Source organism: Euwallacea similis, chromosome 22, assembly GCF_039881205.1.
Source record: "Euwallacea similis isolate ESF13 chromosome 22, ESF131.1, whole genome shotgun sequence".
Lineage (NCBI taxonomy): Eukaryota > Metazoa > Arthropoda > Insecta > Coleoptera > Curculionidae > Euwallacea > Euwallacea similis.
In genome coordinates this window covers 1,236,537-1,255,120 of record NC_089630.1, presented here as the reverse complement: position 1 = coordinate 1,255,120, position 18,584 = coordinate 1,236,537, and the positions used below count along the sequence as shown (strand labels likewise).

General features: G+C 37.4%; 2 protein-coding genes and 1 pseudogene across 2 annotated transcripts; 1 reads left to right on the top strand and 2 right to left on the bottom strand.

Annotated features, from left to right (window-relative positions):
• Positions 1-296: 296 nt before the first annotated feature.
• Positions 297-15,115, bottom strand: Grd (Glycine receptor). Its single transcript, XM_066401195.1, has 11 exons — positions 15,000-15,115; positions 5,675-5,862; positions 5,558-5,625; positions 4,647-4,870; positions 2,963-3,045; positions 2,202-2,381; positions 1,683-1,835; positions 1,493-1,626; positions 1,318-1,440; positions 780-1,020; positions 297-607 (listed from the first exon to the last, which is right to left on the bottom strand). Exons 2-11 carry the CDS (start codon positions 5,850-5,852, stop codon positions 438-440), a joined length of 1,554 nt encoding a protein of 517 aa, XP_066257292.1. The 5' UTR covers positions 5,853-5,862; positions 15,000-15,115; the 3' UTR covers positions 297-437.
• On the top strand, positions 12,144-12,994 carry LOC136416317 (pectinesterase-like; annotated as a pseudogene).
• Positions 15,116-15,984: 869 nt separating the features above from the next.
• On the bottom strand, positions 15,985-17,964 carry LOC136416135 (heat shock 70 kDa protein cognate 4-like). The gene is made up of 2 exons (XM_066401180.1): positions 17,720-17,964; positions 15,985-17,663 (listed from the first exon to the last, which is right to left on the bottom strand). Exons 1-2 carry the CDS (start codon positions 17,943-17,945, stop codon positions 16,021-16,023), a joined length of 1,869 nt encoding a protein of 622 aa, XP_066257277.1. The 5' UTR covers positions 17,946-17,964; the 3' UTR covers positions 15,985-16,020.
• Positions 17,965-18,584: the final 620 nt, after the last annotated feature.

Below are 18,584 nucleotides of genomic sequence, written 5' to 3'. Positions count from 1 at the left end.
AATGAACATCTTGATAAAAAAATAATTTCTTTAAATTTTGGACATATACACATGAATATTCTACTGCTTTAAATCGATATGGTGCTAAAGGCAGTTATAAGACAATATTTCAAACACAATTTATTAGACCCTGTGAATTTTCATTTGTACCTAGTATCACATTAAAAATTGAATTTAAGTGTGTTTTCTGCCTATTTCTACTTAAATTAAATTGCTTACATTCCTAATTTCTACAGCCTAAAGTTTGAGAAAGAAAAAGAAATCACAAACCAGAAAAAACATAACTGTACCTTATCACAGTTTCAATGGTAAAGTGTCTAAGGGAGAGCAAAATCTTATTAAAAACCCTCAATTTCTTGATATTTTTTAAGTCAACCCATTGGACGCAATTTCTGGATTTCCACGAACATCCCTTGCTATTATTAAAATGTTAAATTCTATGAGTAACCAACATTCTCTATTCTATGTGTCCTGAGGAGGTAGGCGTACCAGTAAAACAAGTTGATGGTAACGAAGAACATTGGGAATACCACCCTTGAAGCTCGATCTATTTTGGACACAGAGTTGAATCTAGGTGTTCTTTTCTTTTTTTTCCGGCAGGAATTGTCTGGAAAACATATTAAAATTATCTGGAAGTTGCTCGAAAACTAGAAAGAATTGAAAAAATTCATGCTTTTTTGAGTTTTGCTTCAAAAAATATTCTTTAATCTCTTTGAAAATATCTAAATCGCGTCTTTATGGCGATTTTTTCAAGACATTCTGTTTCCTCCTTCGCTTACTCGGTATCGCAATGGATCTTCTGCGTATTACGCTGTTGTTCACGTGAACATCTTGTTGATGGTAGCTGTCTCGTCTTAAGCAATGGTTGGCGAAAGAGCTCCATGGTGTGGAAGGTCTCCTGTTTTTGACCGGAAGGGTTGTATAGGGATTCAAGGGGATGATTTCAACGAAAGTGGGGTCTGTTGGATGGATATGATGGACTGGGGACGTTGTTATGTGCAGGGAGCCTTCTCCTGAGTGCTGCAAATGGAATAAGGGGAAGATATAGAGAGAACTCTGGTTTTCTGCAATGAAAGTTTCAAGCCTCATTGACAACTTTTTTAATTTTTCAAGTGTAAAAGGACGATGGCGTAACGTATAAATCGCTGTTGCAATGCAAATTTGCTTATGATGTAATGGAATCTCGAGCCTTTTAAAACGGTAAAAAAACGCCTAAATTTTTGCTTCGATCCAGGAACTTTTGACGAATATAAAAAGCACTCAAAGCTGCCGACAGGCTGATCCACGTTCATAAATATCCAGATTTCAATAGCTTACAACGATCTTTTCGCATGTCTGCCAGTCGTCTTCTTCAGCTTCTGATTCGTCATCAGAGCTGAAATCTGCACTAAAATAACACTCTCCAGAGCCGTATTTTGTGAAATAATGGACTATCGCGAACTGAAAAGAAGGAATAAGTTTTAGTAGACCGCAGAGATATTTGAATTCTCACCTGGATTATGGTGGCGAATATGAAGGAGAAAGACAGGAATACGAAGTAATCCAGTGCCGTGGGGTAGGAGACTTTAGGGAGATCTTTCCTAGCTTCCAGGCCTAAGAAAGTCATCGTGAGCACGGTAGTGATACCTGCAAATCCATTCGTTAAGGATATAGGAGTGGTCTCTAACAGCCTTTTATATTACCCAAAGACACTCTATCGGCAGTAGCTTCCCGGTTCAACCAGAAGGAGACCCACGACAGAACCACCAAAAGCACGCACGGTCCATAGACTTGAATCAGGAAATTTCCCATGTGTCTTTGCAGATGGAAACTGACCAACAGCATCGAGTACTCATCTAATAAAAAATTCAAAAATAAATAAATCGAATTTTGGGGCAAATCTCCGCATGTGAGCCGATCAAACAATTATCACGCCCTATTCGAATTAAAGCGAATTAAAGGCATTTGTACCGCCTCCTGATGTCATTAACTCGATTGTCGGTTTAATGGACAGTGGTCAAGTGGAAGTTTTCATGTATGCCATTAAATACCGGCACCAATCATATTCATATAGAGAGAAATCTGAGGCAATCAGCTAAAACGCTCTTCATTTGCATGCAAACTAGAGGCACTCAAAGAAAAGGCCTAATCCGGGGGTTACTGTAGGATGTGCCAGATTTAACATTAAAGCCGAATTGAATTAAATTGTTCTTGCTGCGTACCTAGAGGTGTGCTGAAGGCCTCTAATCGTGTAGGAATAGTTTCCTTAGAGCTGCCGGTGTAGGTCTGGTTTCCTGCAGGGGTATCGATGAGGTCGAATTGGGACAACTTCATGTCCTCAGCAATGGCCACTTGTCGGGCCGAGTTCCATCGGTACAGGACGTCTTTCTTTGTATATCCAACTGCAATATTTTCCAATTAGTATTTAGATATGAAATTCATTTGCATCTCTTGAAAAAGCGGGAAACAACAAGAACTTTCCGAGCGTGCAATTTACAAAGATTAACACAATTATTAAGATTGGATTATTGCCAGATCCCTTTTTAAAAGGGGAGGGCATTCTAACGACCTTCGTTATGAAACGAATATTCTCTTCTCTTCGGATTTTAAAGCCCTTAATAGGGATTCATTTTATAGGAGTTTTTTTAGGGCTGAAAAGGTGTTTCAGACAATGCAGAAAAATAAATTTCCTTGTTATTGCTTATCGTTAATTAATTATCAATCATCAAATTATCTTTGATTTTTTAACACCAATGAAACTGAGCTATCACGGGCCAGAGGGAAATCTGAATAGAATTTAATGTACCAACATATGTTTGAACTGAATCAATCTTTAATTCATTTGATGTATAGAGCCAGCAGATGCGATAATTAGTTACGACGAGCCTAATGCACGGCTTATCTGCTACCATCTAGTATTGACCGACTTTTAATGAGAAAACACCATATTCAATCCGGAAAAATTGCTATTTCTGCAACTTACATGAGCCGAACTTCAAAGGACACTTCTGGATATCCATCGGGAAATCTTCCAAATTCATTGGACAGCCGGCTTTGATGGTTAATCTGAAATATTAGAGATAAAGTCTAAATCGTTTCGAGTTAATTTCTTATTAAAATCGACTGATCTATATAACTGTTTGACCCTGGATAGCCTATTAGAGGGACTTTAGTTAAGGGTCGGTCACCAGAATTTTTTTTTTTAAGTTGAAATGGTGTGTTTCTGAAAAAATCACCGTAGAACATCAAATGAAGTAGGTATCTCACAAACTGGAAGAGGGATTACTGCCTGGGATATTCTCTTAGTTTTCCTCCTATTCGATTTATCTCTCTCTTTTTCTCTCATCTCTTTTTTTTCTCCGACTATTGTGCTCTTTAAATCATTCGCACGTTATTTTTTATTTTTTTTATTCAGAGATCTCTTGCCATCACTGAATATACTTCCCTGAAATTCTACTCTTGAGGTTTATCTTCTCTCTCTCGCTCCCTAGTTCTGAATCAATCCCCTAGAATTTTCACTAATTAATTTTATCCACTTTCCCCCTCTTGGTCTCTGTATATGTGAATTAATTTGTCTCCTTATTTAAAATTTACTTCTTGATTTATCTCTATAAGATTCTCCTCAATTTCGTTCTCTTATTTTCTCTGTCAGCTTGAAATCTTTCCTTTCACTGTTGCTTTTTTTCTTTTATTAATATTAGTTTAATGAATTTATTAATACTATATTTCCGTAATTAAATTTTATCTAATCAACTTTTTACTAAATTAAATTTCTATTTATTAAATTAAATTTTTATTAAATTAAACTTTGTTTAATTAAATATTGATTAAATTAAATTTCGTTGAGTTAAATTTTGATTAAACGAAGCGGTCCATATGATACCTTCTGGGAATTTATTTCATGACTTTTGCCAACGTTTTCAGCCCCCTTGTTTATGTCTTGCAGTTCTGATGATTAAAGCATATTTCCAACCCATTTCAGCGACGTTAATTACCATCATCCAACTTCGCATATTAAAGATCATACTATCGCCCCTAATCGGATTGTAAATATTTCCTGGCGCCTGCAAGATTTCCTGCAAACTTGTCCTGACAAATTTCATTCAGGTTTCCTAGATTACGATATTAGTGTCAAACTTGGGGTCGTAAGTGGATGCGGCCAATAATAATTTAATTTCTTCCATGAAGTTCCATTTCAGAGTTGAAAAAGGCGGAATCTTTGCGATCTAGGGAAAAAGCTGCTATAGTAGGGCATGTTTGGTAATCCAGTAAAGCAACAACTTTGATTCTCTTTCCGGGCCTCAGTTTAATATAACTTGAAAGAACTATGCGGGTTGATTAAAATGGAAGTGTAAAACGTCAAACAGCTTTAATTAAAGTTAGAAACAGGTTGGATAAGCCTCCCGGCTCCCTTTATCTTCAGTCCGTGTGGACCCTTCCATAGTCAGTAAACTAATTTCAGATCGCGTACATTGCTGAATCAATGTCACCACGGCACGACTTTTAATTCCATCATTGACTCGAATTTTATGTGGAAATTGTTACATAAAGAAGTCCTGGAAGACTCGTGTAAGCAGCTGGGACAACGTCCCTGATTTAAGAGGACTCCTTGAATCGAACGCTGCCAGTGAATTCATTTAACAAAGATTCTCTGGAAATTTTCTTACCTGGAGGAATAAAGTACTCGTCCATCATGGTACAATCTGACGAACTGATTAGGAGTGGTAATTGTATGCAGATAGGACTGTTTTCCATTATAAAAGTATGTGTCGGGCTTCCAGATGCGCTCCAGCATTGTAATGCTCAAGGCGAGGGTGTCGTTATCGTGTCCAGAAAAAGACAGCCGTCTGTCGATCCAGGATTGTCGGAAATAGCAGTCCATGGAGTATGTCTGGAAAGCCACAGATAAGCCGGAATCGCTGCATAATTTCATTTAAGTTGCAGGCAAAAAATAATAAAAAAGAAATGAAAGCCGGCAACAGTGGGACATTGTTCCCGGCTTCGCAGATAGCGCCCAGCTGCCCACTCGCTTAAACGGGAATACTGCACCGTTGCCAAACGTACCATTGCGAGTTTCAGATGATGAGGTGTTTACCGTAATCCTCAAATGCAGAATGCACACTGAGTTTATTATAAGGAAGGTGCGTTTTAGTTGAAAAGCGTATGAGAATTTCCGCGTCTCAACTATGAATACAGGAAATTTCCTATTCATCAAAGTAATGAACTCACTGGCGCAAAATCGCTTAAAATTCCTTCAAATCCAACATGTTAGCTCTGCATAAAACATACAAAAAGGAGAAAGGGACAATTTCTTGGTTTCTTCCACAAGTTTTGAAATGGCAGTAATAATCTACCATCTCAAATAAATCCCAACTTAAAGATAAGCAGAAAGGCCCTGTAAATGTGCCAGATTAATATCTTTCAGACTCAATGTTCATGATTCGGGTTAAAACATGCAGAAGCAATCATTCAGCTCAGTAACTTTTCACTGCGATTTTGTGTATTTATCGTTTCGTTTTTCCTAGTCATTTGATCCTTACTGGTTAAGGCAAATTTATTGCAATTTCTAACGACTTACCATGTCCATTTCCGATATTGGTCCCATGCTCCTCACCATTATATCCACTTCGATAACGGCTGGAGGTCCTGAAACATACATTAGCATCAGTTTCTTGAGCGAAGTAAAGCAGCTTACCTCCAAAGTTTGGTCGGATGCTGTTGTCGTAGCCCCTCAGCAAACTGTCCAGCAAAATGGATATATTTTGATGGTTGTTTTTCTGGGGCATTCTTGGGGATTTTGTCAGGGATACCAGGTAGCTGACCTTCAAGTGGAATAAGAATAATAGCAAGTTGAGGAGGAGTCTGGAACGCATATTTGAAAAGCTGGAAAAGAGTTTTGAGAGTCAGTAGTAAAATTCCTAGAAAATCCGTAGATTCATAATAAGGCCATGCGGATTAGGAGTTCAGAAATTTCCATTGAGCTTCTAAGGGTACAAAGATTCTCACTACAAAATGGAACTGGCAACACTGCCAAATGTACCCTTGTTAAAGAACTAGGCAGCCAGCATTACATGGACTAAGACGAACGTCACGACGTTGCAGTGTTTACTTATAAGCTTTTCAGAGAAATTCCCAAATTTCGTATATTCAGTCATGAGGGGTTCCACATCTGAACAAAAGAAAAAACCTTCGACTTCCCTGTTCGACTAGAACACGAAAAAATGATTTTTAAATCAGAGCGATGAAGGCCGGAAGTTCATAAACTTACATCAAAGTATAAAACAAGTCTGGCAACACTGTTCAATAGCCAGGCAACCGGCGCTATTTTGAGTCTGAGTATCTCAACGTTGCCACGTCTTCACTTAAGTCTTTCTGGGAAGTCCAGAATTTCTGTTCACCAATGTTTCCCTGTGTCTTCAATCGTTTGAAAGATAATGAACCCGGTACAAAACCTCGTCAATTAAATGCTCCAGAGCTGAATTAAAAACTTTCGACAATTTGAAAGTTCTTCGTTGTTAATTGGAGCAGAAGTAGTAAAGACGATAATTAAGTATAGGGAAATGAACCAATTAAACTTGCCAGAACCTGACTTGTGTAAATGAAAACTTTTCGGAAATCAGCAAAGTTATGGCGATAAGGAAGTTGCAGATGCAGTTTCGTTGCTGATATCAACTGATTATGCTTCTTAACAAAAGCCGTTTTTGAGCTTCACCATTGATATTCCAGAGCAGCTGTTCATGGGGCCCAATCCTAATTCCCCTTGATATCCTCAATTTGAGCAAATCGGGTTATTTCATATATGTATTTGTCTTGAAGGCAAGCTTAAGCTTATGAAATATAGATTTCTATAAGGAAGATTATGTAACACGAACCTTTGAATGTGATTTGAATTTTTTTCTCCATGTCTCCATGATTTATCGTTGTAAACGGCACTTAAAATTGTTTATATTCAAACACTTAATTCGTCTATAAAGCAGCCATTAATCATTCTTTTAAGCTCTGTGTGAACACGGTGTTTGAGCATGATATGGCCATTAAAAGCATGGTTGAAAACTCCCTCAATGTGTCGTTAAAAATTCATAAGGGTGCACGTTTTTTGCTGAATATCGTGTTATCGATATCCGCTAATAAAGCAGTAAAAACATGGCTAATTGCCATGAGATTTCCCCAATACGTATTTTAGAAATTAATTATCACTTTAATTGCCAAATTATCTAGTCGCCCTTCAAGGCCTTGCAGAGGGGGATTGAGTAAAAACTCGATATATTCTCGCTATATCATTTCACTACGCATTTTTCATTAGAAAAGACACTTTCCATGGCCTCGACAACTTTTCCCATGCAACAGCTAATTGCCAAAACCGAAGGCAATTTTCTTGTAGCAACCGGGTTCCTAGTCCTGACCTGCTGTCAGATCCCGGATGCCAATCAAACCTCATAAGAAAATTGGCTTCGCCTTTTTTGGACCTTTTTACTCGCAAAAAGTTCCAGTTTGCGTAAAAGTTCAAAATTGCAAGTTTTTTTTCTTTTTGGGCATGATGTGGGTCAGGGTTGTAAGCAATGTAGTGGTTTATCAAGAACAATGTTCCTATAGAGGCATTTCCATCAATTAGGGATTGGATTGTTCCCCGGTTGCTCGCATCAAAATCCCCAAGTTAAGGCTAAAAAATGATAAATATCCCTTCCTATTTCCACTGCTATAGATGGAAAATCTTTGATATATTTCCATATGGCATAAATATATTTCCTTTCCAGAAATGCGTATGGATAATGTTATCTCTTCTGGCACGTATATGAAAATCATTTATATTAAAATTTGCTGTTTTAATATGGGAATTCTCGCCCAGACAACCATTAAAATATGGTTATGTCATGTAATTATTTATATACCAATAAAGGCAAAAAATTGGGATATGTTTAATATTTATTTGGGCTTGATGTTCCATTAATTTAACTTAAATTCGTTATTTACTGACCACATATTGGATATTCATGTCGTTTCTCTTTTTGTGCAGATTTTGTACTTTTGCTCACACCCTAGATCCACCAGAAAGTCATTCAAATATTGCGCGTGTTTTGGATTTAAAAAACTTTAAATTTCTTTTTATTTAAAATTTAAAGTTGCTAATTATCCTTGTTTGTGAATCGCTGCCTCGTGGCGAGCTCTGCCTTGCGAATTTGCAGCAATCGAAGCACAGCTACTTTCCCTTTTCGTTATTTAACCTGTACCATTTTTGTGCTGGTACCTTAAGATGGTACCCCCAGATCGATCATAGGCTCACTAAAAAATTCTGCATGTTGTAGGAGCAGGGTGTTTTTAAATTTATTTTGTGATGTAGTCATGTTTTAACTCGCCACCACTTGGAGCCCTAGTACTGCCCGGAAGTTGCAGCAATCGAAGTACTAATTTTTCTGCTGGTAGGGTAAGATGGTATCCTCAGTTTGCCCCAAGCTTTCCTCCAGTATCATTCATAGCTTGGAAGCGGAAAATTAAAAAAATGTGTCATCTTTCCATGTTAACGTCCTGCAGGTCACTGCTTCCTGTCTCGTCCTGGTACCAATGCGCGTTTGCCGCAATCCACCTCCAAATTTGTCTACTGATGCATTGAATTTAATGCCCTCAAATCCACTAAAGATTCCTTGAATCGCTAATTTTTTGTAGAAAGATTTAAATTTTAACGTTCTTTAGCCTATAAGGTCAGTGCTCTGGTACCTATGCGTACTTGAAAATATCACGGTGCCAACTTATCCACTGATGTTCTGTAGCAACATCTTCGATCCCCCAAAAATTCCGTTAAATATCACTCATTCTTTGGAAGCGGGGAATTTCCGACATCCCTGTAAGTCTCAAAAACTAACTTTCGTATGGGTTGTGTTGTACCATGGCCCCAATAAAAGAACATATTTATTGGACCCGTAAAGATAAATTTTATTACGAATGTACACTGTTCAGGAAGTCAAAGAGCGGCACATGGCCCACCACTAAAACCAATATGTCACTTCACCTTCCTTCTTGTACGTGTGAGCTTTTATGGAGTGAGCTTATGGAGAGAAGGCCATAAATCTCATCCTGCCTTCAGTTTATTCCTGCAAAGTTTGAGTCAATATAAGTTTTGTGTCTGTTTAAGTCAGGGAAAGAACTGCACGGATTTCCAAGAAACTTCTGTATATTAGAGAGAAATTGCAGGATGCAATATAGCATTTGTCGTAATGATTAAAGGGAAGCATTTGATTGCATGCCTCGCTTTCAGACTGGATTATTAATTCCACGAATGAAATAACACGTCGCAAATATTGTTTGGAGTAATGAGGACAAGCATGTAGGTATAATGAGCAGTGTGATGCTGAATCTCACTTTGGAAAATCATCAGACAAATGTGGAAACAATAAATCAATTGGACAAAAACCTGTAATGTTTGCATGCCACTGCAAAGCTTCCAACTGCAAATAATGGAAGAAATAGACTATTGTATAATAGAGGACTCTCCAAATTCAATTTCCATTCAATTGTTATATTGAAGGAAAGGATCGAGGTCGTTTGGCGGATGCTGGTAGAGGGTGACAACCCTATTAAGCAAATGTTATATTGTTCATATACAGAGATCATTTGTTATTTAGCTGGACTTGGAATTTCTGGAAGGTTTGAATTTCAAATCGAAAGAATTTCGACAGGCTTCATGTCTAACGAGGAATTCTCACTGGGGCAAGAAAAAGTTCGAAACGATGGGTGCATATTTCTCATCCCTAAAAAAAGGAGTTGAGGGAGAGAATTACTGTGTAATTAGAGCGGAAAGGGGGTAATGCAGTGACACGAGCTCATAAAAAACATCTTTCATAAGCATGACAAAGATGTACGTTTTTGTGACGCACTTAAAGCCTTAAAGCAACTTTCCGGAAACTAAATAAGCTCTAAACTGTGGTCAAACATCAAGTCTCAGTCTTTGCAAACAACTCGGTTTCAATGTAGCTCTAAGAACCGGTTTAATGGATCTGTCCTGTTTAGAATGGACTTCCTGAGATACCTAAGTATGTCAAATAAAAAAAGGAGTCGATAACACGTATCCTCTCTTAACCGCTCTTGCTTTTCCATTAGAGCCTCTATCTGTTTTTCTGGGGAGCATCAATCAGAAAAGCGCTCGAGAACATGTTTGGGGGATGTCTCCCCGTATTCTATTTTCGATAGAGTCCTTTGGCCCTAATGGGTCAATCGGATTAAATGGGGTTCTCATTGGGTGATTTCTATTATTCTGGTTCATGAATATTCATTATCATTTATTTTTAAGGAAAATGGACTGGCAGTAACCGCTACTGATTAAAATTTTAAATTGTAAGATTCTGCTTGGCACTTATCTTTAATTTGGCGATTATCCTGGCACTGTGAAATTTGGCAGCAATTTTCATATAAAATATAGAACATTGAATGTTTATTTAATGAATTCCTTTGACGAGGAATCACGAGAATCACTGATGAAATTAGCACAAAAATCACGTTATGTGTCGACGATCTAGATAAGGGAATTGGAGAGTTTTTGTATGTTGGAATTTTTTGTATAGGATCAAATAGGAAGTCCTTCCATGGAGGGTCATTGGCGTGGACTATCCATTTAGGCTCAAAAAAATTGCTGAACATTGCAGTTCTGCCGAAGATTTTATGCCTGAAGGAATGAACTGGACCTGGATACTGCGCCTCCGATAATTTTTTTGGTTCAGAGATAATGTTTAATTCATGAAAAGATTAAAGGAAAGTTTTCCATGAAAAGCCGCTGGCTTAAACTGCATATTTCTGTTTAGAAAAAATACTGAAATTTCCTGTTTCGACTCGACTGAATTAGAATGATACGCCTCTGGTTTTTCTCCCTTTTGCAGTGTATTTTTTAGTTGTGGCAAAGATTAGTTTTTCCTGAGAAGCCAGTGGCGTAAGCCTTCATTTGTACTTCGATAATTAGCTGAAAGTGGCCATTTTTGCAAACATTGTATGCCTTACCATGGTAATTGCTAAGATGCCTTTAATGCGTCTTTAGTTCCAGAGATATTTTTTAATTGATTTTAAACCTCTAATCGTCAAGGTACATATGCTTATTATGCCTTGTTAAAGAGAGTTCACTTAGCAGCCTGACGTCACTGTTTTTTACCGAAGAAATTCCCTAAAAGCTCCTGCAAACGGTTCAAAATCGGATTACAAGCAGATCAAGCAGTCAAGATACTTATACTGGCTTACGGTTTAAGTATCCAAGGAGAACATCTTCCTGGCGAAAACAGTTAAATAAAGTTGAAAATCGTGCCAAAAAGGCAATTATTAACGTTATGGCACCCCATTGTATCATCGTAAAAAATCCAGAGACAACCCCCCAGCATTCTGTATATTATTAAATAAGGCCATAATGCTCGTTTATGGTATTGGATAATAAACATTTTTATACAGGAAATACGATTTCAGGAATAGGGGGTAATGGTAATCAGAGAATTGGTATTTACGTATTATGGCCTATATAATAATGGATTTGACAATCCATTGTTAAATGGGTATATCTTATCTGATCTATCATTAGACTAAACTTAGACTCATTAGACTAACAACTTAACTTATACGAAAAGAACGACATTGTTTTCGGTGATGGGGTAGTTTTTGAGATACACAAATAGATTTGCGTTGGAGCGATTGGAGCGAAAGCAATTGTAGCACGGAAAATAGCGCTAAAATGGGAATTTTCTCGGATTCAATACATTTCAATATCTGAAATTATATTAAGTTTACAGCGAAGGCTTAAAGCTTATAACTTTCCAGCCATAAATATTTCCAGGACAAAATGCACAAAGATAAAAGGCCTTTTAAGCCGAAGAAGATTCAATTCCCTCTCGCCATCTTCAAACCTGCCCTAAAAAAAGTATAAAAATGGTAAATTTCCTCGTAGTTAATTGTTGTATTACCACGGTGTGTAGCAATATTCTAAATAAAAAAAGACGATGTAGTCAAGTTTTCTGCTTGAATTAAACACGGAATCCATTTAGGCTTACAGGAACGACACTTATGGTGGTCCTCTAAGATTGTAAACACTCCTGCAGAAGTCGATTGTATCCATCAAAAAGGCTACTTCGAAAGCGAATTGAACATAATTTAATTAATAAAATCATCCTGCTCACAGCTTTCCCGAGTACTGTGCAGAAATGCATAAAGCAGCATGCAATGCTTCCCCTCACTTGCAAGAACAATTGTTGGGCATTTCAGCGTTCCTTCCAAAGGTCTTCATAACAGCCCCTTTGGCTACTACAGCTTGTGGTTCCCATCGAACTTATCCAGGAACTAGCACTCGCCCTATATTATCCGACTCAAAAGCCAACAGCTTGTCTGAAGCCAGTTATTTGCAAGAATGGATTGTTGGAGGGATCCACATTCCGACTCAAGGATATTATATTTTGGGAAGTGGAGGACCTTACAATGATATCTAGACTGCCGTTAATGATGCCAAAGATGCTGATGAAGACTTCACTAGACTTCATAAAATTTCTCCAAAGCGTCAATGGTTGGGCAGTAACTCTTATATTAAAGGGGATGTCAAATATGTCTTTGGAGGAGCCTCGGAGGTGTTTACAGCGGACACTTTTAATACCTTGTCTGAGACACCCCTCTAGGGCTCTAGTTTTCGCCCCCTAGCAACAGCTATGGGTTTATGGTTGAAAACTGTGTTATCACAGGTATATAGGGATATATTAATATAGTAAATTTTCTTTTAATTTAAAGCTTCTTCAAGGTGATTTTGGATTGAATCTTCAAAGACAGTCCGACCCGTGTCTGAAATGCCGGCGTTTCCGCAGGAGGACACGTCCCAGAAACTTTCCCTAATGGATAATTGAAGATTCGCAATACCATGATTGATGGGGTGATCAATGCAAATGCTCCCTATTCTACTTCCACAAGTTCAAGGTTTTATTCAGGAAATACTTCAGAGAGCAGGAACATGAATGATAGCAACTACAACAGATTTTGGGAATATGGAAATTCTGAAGATGGAGCGTAAATTGTTTTTTTATGAATTAAAGGTAGATTGAGCAGGAATTTTATCGTCCGATTTCGTTGACGTTCAGAAGGTTTGAGAAACTTGCGACAAATTCGTGAAAGTTCGTAGGAATCCCTAAAAAAATTATACATTATTTGGGAAATTTAGGTGGCAATTGAGAAATAATTTCAAATACAAATGGCAGTATTGATTAACTTGAGAATAAGTCATGGTTTTACTGACGGACCTGAGAATCATCTCAAAAACTGTAAGAAACTTAAGTGCGGGTTAAAAACTGATTAGAGAAATTGTTAACGGTTTGAAAAATTCTCGAGACGATCGAGAGATATTTTCGGACCCAGAAGGACAGGCAACACGATAATCTGAAATACTTTAAGATTTGGGTATCGAGTATTATTGAGAAATTTGAAGACTAATCTGAGAAAGTTTTTTCATTTTTGTGAAGTAAAGTGATTGAATCCACTATTACAGTCAAAATTCTCCCGACTTCCATGAAAACGGTCGACGTTATGAAAAATATTCAAGAAACCCATTTTTAACAGAAATATGAAGCATTAAAAAAAAATTTTTTTTTTTTCAAACTAGTGGTGTAGCATATTTTTCGTTTAAAATATTCACGGTTAAAGGAGTGAGGACGCCACTGGTGAAATTAGAAACATGTTTTTCTCTTAAAAGATGTGTCTCTACATTCTATCTACATCTATTTTACGTTCTCCAGTTTTCATAAAAATATTGAATACCAGAAGGGACTTATTAGGAAAAACTAAAAAGATAATAATTTTTTATCACCCTGTATTTCAGACAGGAAGCGGAACGGATCCATGTTCATATAAACTTTTTTTCTTAAAATCATCCACGAATTCACCCCTTGAGTTTTCAATATACTATTACGAAACACCTTGTAAAGTATTAAGAAACTTCTTTGAGAACTGAAGCATTTTTGGTAAAAATGAAATTTAAGAATAAATCGTGAGAGTTTCAAGAATCGTTAATACGATAAATGACGTAATTTAACAAACTTACAGAATTCTCAAATCGAAAAAAAGGAGCAAACGAGCACCAGAAAACTACCTATAAATCCCTTTCTCAAGTTCACGTGCCCGTTTACTTGGAAATTTAACAAATTTCGCTTGATTTCATATGAAAAAGTGGGCGCAAATTTGCTTTCAGCTGTGCAAAAATCTTTCTATTTGTTTTTAAAATTGTTGGTACACACGAAAACTGGGTTAATAGCTGTAGTTCAAAGTTTACCCTGAGCAAAGACTGAGAAATACAAATAATAGAAAACGTTAGAGTTCTGAAACAGTTGATCGATAGGTCGAATTTTTTTCACCTGAAAGCGAATATTTGGCATTTATGGGAGCTTGTAACCGTTCAAGTCGGAGTTAAAGATATCCATCAGCCAATTCCTACATTCGCCAGCTAAATTGAATTGCTCCAGATTGTCTTTTTCTCTAGCTTCCATCATCCAGTTTTTATGTATATATTTCCAGTTTTATGCCGGTTACCCTTAGGGACAATTTACAAGAAGTCCAGGCACTTTTATGATTTGCACTGTCCAGGATTGGACTTTTTCGCCTTTATTAGCAATAGTAATTAGGCTCGTTTTTCCCCTTTCTTAATTGTTGTCCTTGGTCCGAGTGCGTTGAGTGACTTGTTAACTGAGTGAAATTTAACGTTCCATTTATTCGCCATAAATTCCCTTGAAGAAACTCCACATGTGTCTTTATAAAGCACGTACATTATCAGCTCGAAGTTAACTGGCTCGGAAATGAAAGGAAAAAGCCGCATGTTTCATTGACTTTCTTGACAATCGAATCTAAGAATTTTTCCTCCAGACATCAAACAATTTTATTTTCTTTGAAACTCCTGTCGATAACTCGTCCGATAAGTCCCCATTAAAGCAGTCTGCATGTTTGAGGAACCTCATTAGTTCCCGCGATATCGAATTTTTCCAGAAAAATTCCAAACTCTACCCCACCAGTGAATAAGCATTCTTACTTACCTATATAAGTTTAGAAAGTCATTAGCGGACTTTCGTTGGTTTAATCGAGTCGCGCCGCCAACTTTCGCCACTTGAAACTTGTTCCCGATGGAAGCGATGGAAAATCCAGAGTTCGAGTCGCGACTAAATGGTGGAATGATGGAGAGCCGAAGAAGAGTTGCGGTATTTGCGCGCATCCAGAGTGGATGGCACTTCTGGAAAACGGTGGGCGGTCGCAATCAGGAGAATTTTCCTGGATGAATTATGAAACTCTTGTGCATCGTGTCTGATTTTATAGCTGGATAATTGTATCCCGGAATGATAAGCCTTATTGGACAATAATTGCTTCGATACTGAGGATTGATTGCAGAGCGCTATGGATCGGCAGAGTAAATGATACAAAAATTAGGGAGATTCAAAATATTAGGTAATTGCCCTGTAGGAACAGCAGAATCCAAAACTATGTGAATATACAGGGCTTTATATGTCAAAAATGGAGTTTCCGACCTGTAGATAACTGAAAACTAATTTTTAAGCGCTTCTATCCATAGAACTTTGGATATCGCGAAAACCTATAGAGCAGCGATTGGGGCATTAGAAAGTTTTTCTGTCAAAATAGCACAATCCAAAAATGTCTAAATATACAGGGTTTCTCATTTGGAGAAATCGAGCTTTCGGCTTCTGGTTATCAGAGGAATGGCTCTCAGCCAATTGTCTTCGCAACCTCTTCAACATCTCGCAAATCGAAAGAGGTAAATATGTAACTATCGATTACAAAATTGTTCTTTATGCATAGTACATTTTGAAAACATTCAAATATCATTTAAAAAGATGACTTTTTGAGAGACCGAGAGAATCTCCTCTCAAAAGCTTTAATTTTTTGGTTACTTGGGCCACCTCTGTGGTAAATATGATCGGCATGCGATTATCTTTAAGAAATTTTGACAATAAACTATGACTTTAATATATCTTTCTTACAAAAAAATATAAATTTTACAGCACTTTCTATATCTAATCAATAGTTTTCCTTATTAAAATCAAATTATCCGTCTGGCATATCAATCTCAATAAACTGCTGAACAGTAGTCTCCACTGACTTTTTGAATGTTTGATACCGTGCTTTGAGCTTTTCCAAGTCCTGGAATTGGAACTGGTATATGGCACATATGAAATTTTGACACTCCGATCTCACTAAGGCATTATCGGTGCAATTTATCTCGGGCAAATTATTGATAATGAGAAGGCAAATGTCCCTAACTGTATAAAAATAATAAACGAACTTTTTGAACAATTCATCTTCTTCTTTGTATGCTTCAGCTTCTTCTTCAGCATCTCTGATCTTCCAATCGCAGAGCCGGAATTCACTCAAGGTAATTACTAATTTGTTCGCAGTCTCTCCTGAAAATTTCTTCGCTTCAACTTCCAAAATTCCATCTTTATCTATTTTAAACATGATTTTACAAACAACATCACCAGCAGTGGCAGGGGGCAGATTATTGACCACGAACGTTCCTAACAAATTATTGAATTTGCAGTTTGCCCTCTGCCCTTCATAGATTTCAACAACAGCGTATTTCTGATTGTTCCCATTGGTGGTTAAAAAATATGGTTCAGAAGTTACCGGAATTGGTGAGTTTTTCTTTATCAGGGATAACATTAAATTCATATCCTGGGCAATGCCCAAATCCAGTGGGGTTATTTCGGTAATTTGATATTTTTCCAGTTCCTCGTGCTTTTTTTGCAGTACTGCTGCCTGCAGACTTGCTCCAAGGGCTACAGCTTCATCCAGCATAATATCAGTGTGTATCTGGCTTTTATCGAAGTATGTCCTTATCATTTCCTGCACTTTGGGAATTCTGGAGGAGCCCCCTACTAGGAGTACATCAGTGATGTCTTCTTTGGCAAGCCCAGCACCTTTAAGGCATTTTTCTATCAAATCTTGAGCTTGTATTAGGAAGTGCCTGATAGCATGTTCCAACTGGTCTCGAGTCATTGATAACATCAAATCTAGGGTCGAAGGACCTGCAATGTAATCCAAACCAAAAGAAAATTCTTTGAGAGTTGACAATCTGATTTTCATCTTCGTGCTCAATTTTCTAATTCTTCTTAAATATCCTGCATTAACGGGTACACTCTTGAGCTTTTTCAGAACGTCAGATTGAAAGTAATCAAAAATTACATCATCGATATCTCGGCCTCCCAAATGGGTGTTACCCTCCACGCTTTTCACACAAAACTTTTTCTCATCTATGTCAATTATCGAGACATCCAGAGTTCCTCCTCCGAAATCAAAGACAAGAAGTATGGCTGCTGTATCGAGTCGGTCTTGCACGTAATGAATGGCTGCAGCTACAGGCTCAGTCACTAGCTTCAGTACTTTCAAATCTGCCAGCTCTGCGGCCCTCTTTGTAGCTCTCCTCTGGGCATTACTGAAGTAGGCAGGGACTGAAATTACTGCTTCAGTTATTTCACCTCCAAGATATTTTGAGGCACAGTTTTTGAGATATTTGAGCACCTCAGAGCTGACTTCTTCAGGCGTTTTTCGAGTGGTTGCTTTGTTGTGCCTCAGCTGTATTTCCACGTCGTCATTTTCTCCTTTTTTGATCTTAAATGCGTACTTCTGGGATTTTTTAAATTCCTGTACATACACATCTTCATATCTCCGACCGATAATTCTCTTGTTATCTAAATTCCAGCAGTAATATTAAATTATGTTACTATAAATCGTTGAATTTACTTACCGAAAATTAAGTTAGCAATTCTGGCTACACCCAAATCATTAGCTACATCCCCAATCAAGACTTCATCATTTTCCGGCTGGTAAAAAACGGAAGATGGAGTCAGAGTGTCCCCCTGTTCGTTGGGGATCATAATGGTATGTCCGTTGCGGAACACTGCAACCCCTGAAAGGGTTGTGCCCAAGTCTATACCAACGGCTGGTATTTCTCTCTTCGAATGTTCGCCCATGGGGAATTTGGAAATAAATTTCCAAAGTTTAATAATAAAATTATGCTTCTACTGATATCTTTGTAGATATGCGAATAAGTAAAATTAAAATGTACTGATAAGTTAAGCTTATCAGTAAGTGTTAATTGGTTGCTATTTTCTAGAGGGATTTTGTTGTGTATTTTGAGTTTTTTGGTTCCCTGAAATACATATGAATACAGGAAGCTTTTTATTGACTTTTTAAATATTTTTAAGGGTTTAGGGGGCTAAAAACCGATTCTCTGCTTCTGAAAAGTACAAGGAGAGATCAGTAATTGGTTTCAGGACGAAGACACAAAGACTTTAACGGCGAAGACGATGCCTAAAGCCTTCTGACGCCAATAATCTCATTTCCTTGTATTTCAGCTTTAATCTCAAACAGTTAGTGTTTTTGCAATTTCATACATTCCTTGGATCAAAAACAAACCCCTTTCAAAGTCCACTCTTTAACTACCGATTTTCACTCTTACGACAAATTTTTTAATCAGAACTAATCTAGAATTTATCAACAATTTCTGTGAAGCCTCCTTAACTTCCAATAAAATAAATCCAGAAGTTAGGCAGTTCCTTAGGCTGGATCCAAATGGACTTTGATGTCTGGAAAATGCGCCATGGATTTCA

Excerpts from the sequence above, each read along its gene's own strand:
- Grd (XM_066401195.1), bottom strand. The coding sequence starts at position 5,852 with ATGCGTTCCAGACTCCTCCTCAACTTGCTATTATTCTTATTCCACTTG. Across the intron at positions 2,382-2,962 it reads TCCTTTGAAGTTCGGCTCAT|TTGGATATACAAAGAAAGAC; the intron begins GTAAGTTGCAGA and ends AAAATATTGCAG. Across the intron at positions 1,021-1,317 it reads AGACATGCGAAAAGATCGTT|CACTCAGGAGAAGGCTCCCT; the intron begins GTAAGCTATTGA and ends TTCCATTTGCAG.
- LOC136416135 (XM_066401180.1), bottom strand. The coding sequence starts at position 17,945 with ATGGGCGAACATTCGAAGAGAGAAATACCAGCCGTTGGTATAGACTTG. Across the intron at positions 17,664-17,719 it reads AATTGCTAACTTAATTTTCG|ATAACAAGAGAATTATCGGT; the intron begins GTAAGTAAATTC and ends GCTGGAATTTAG.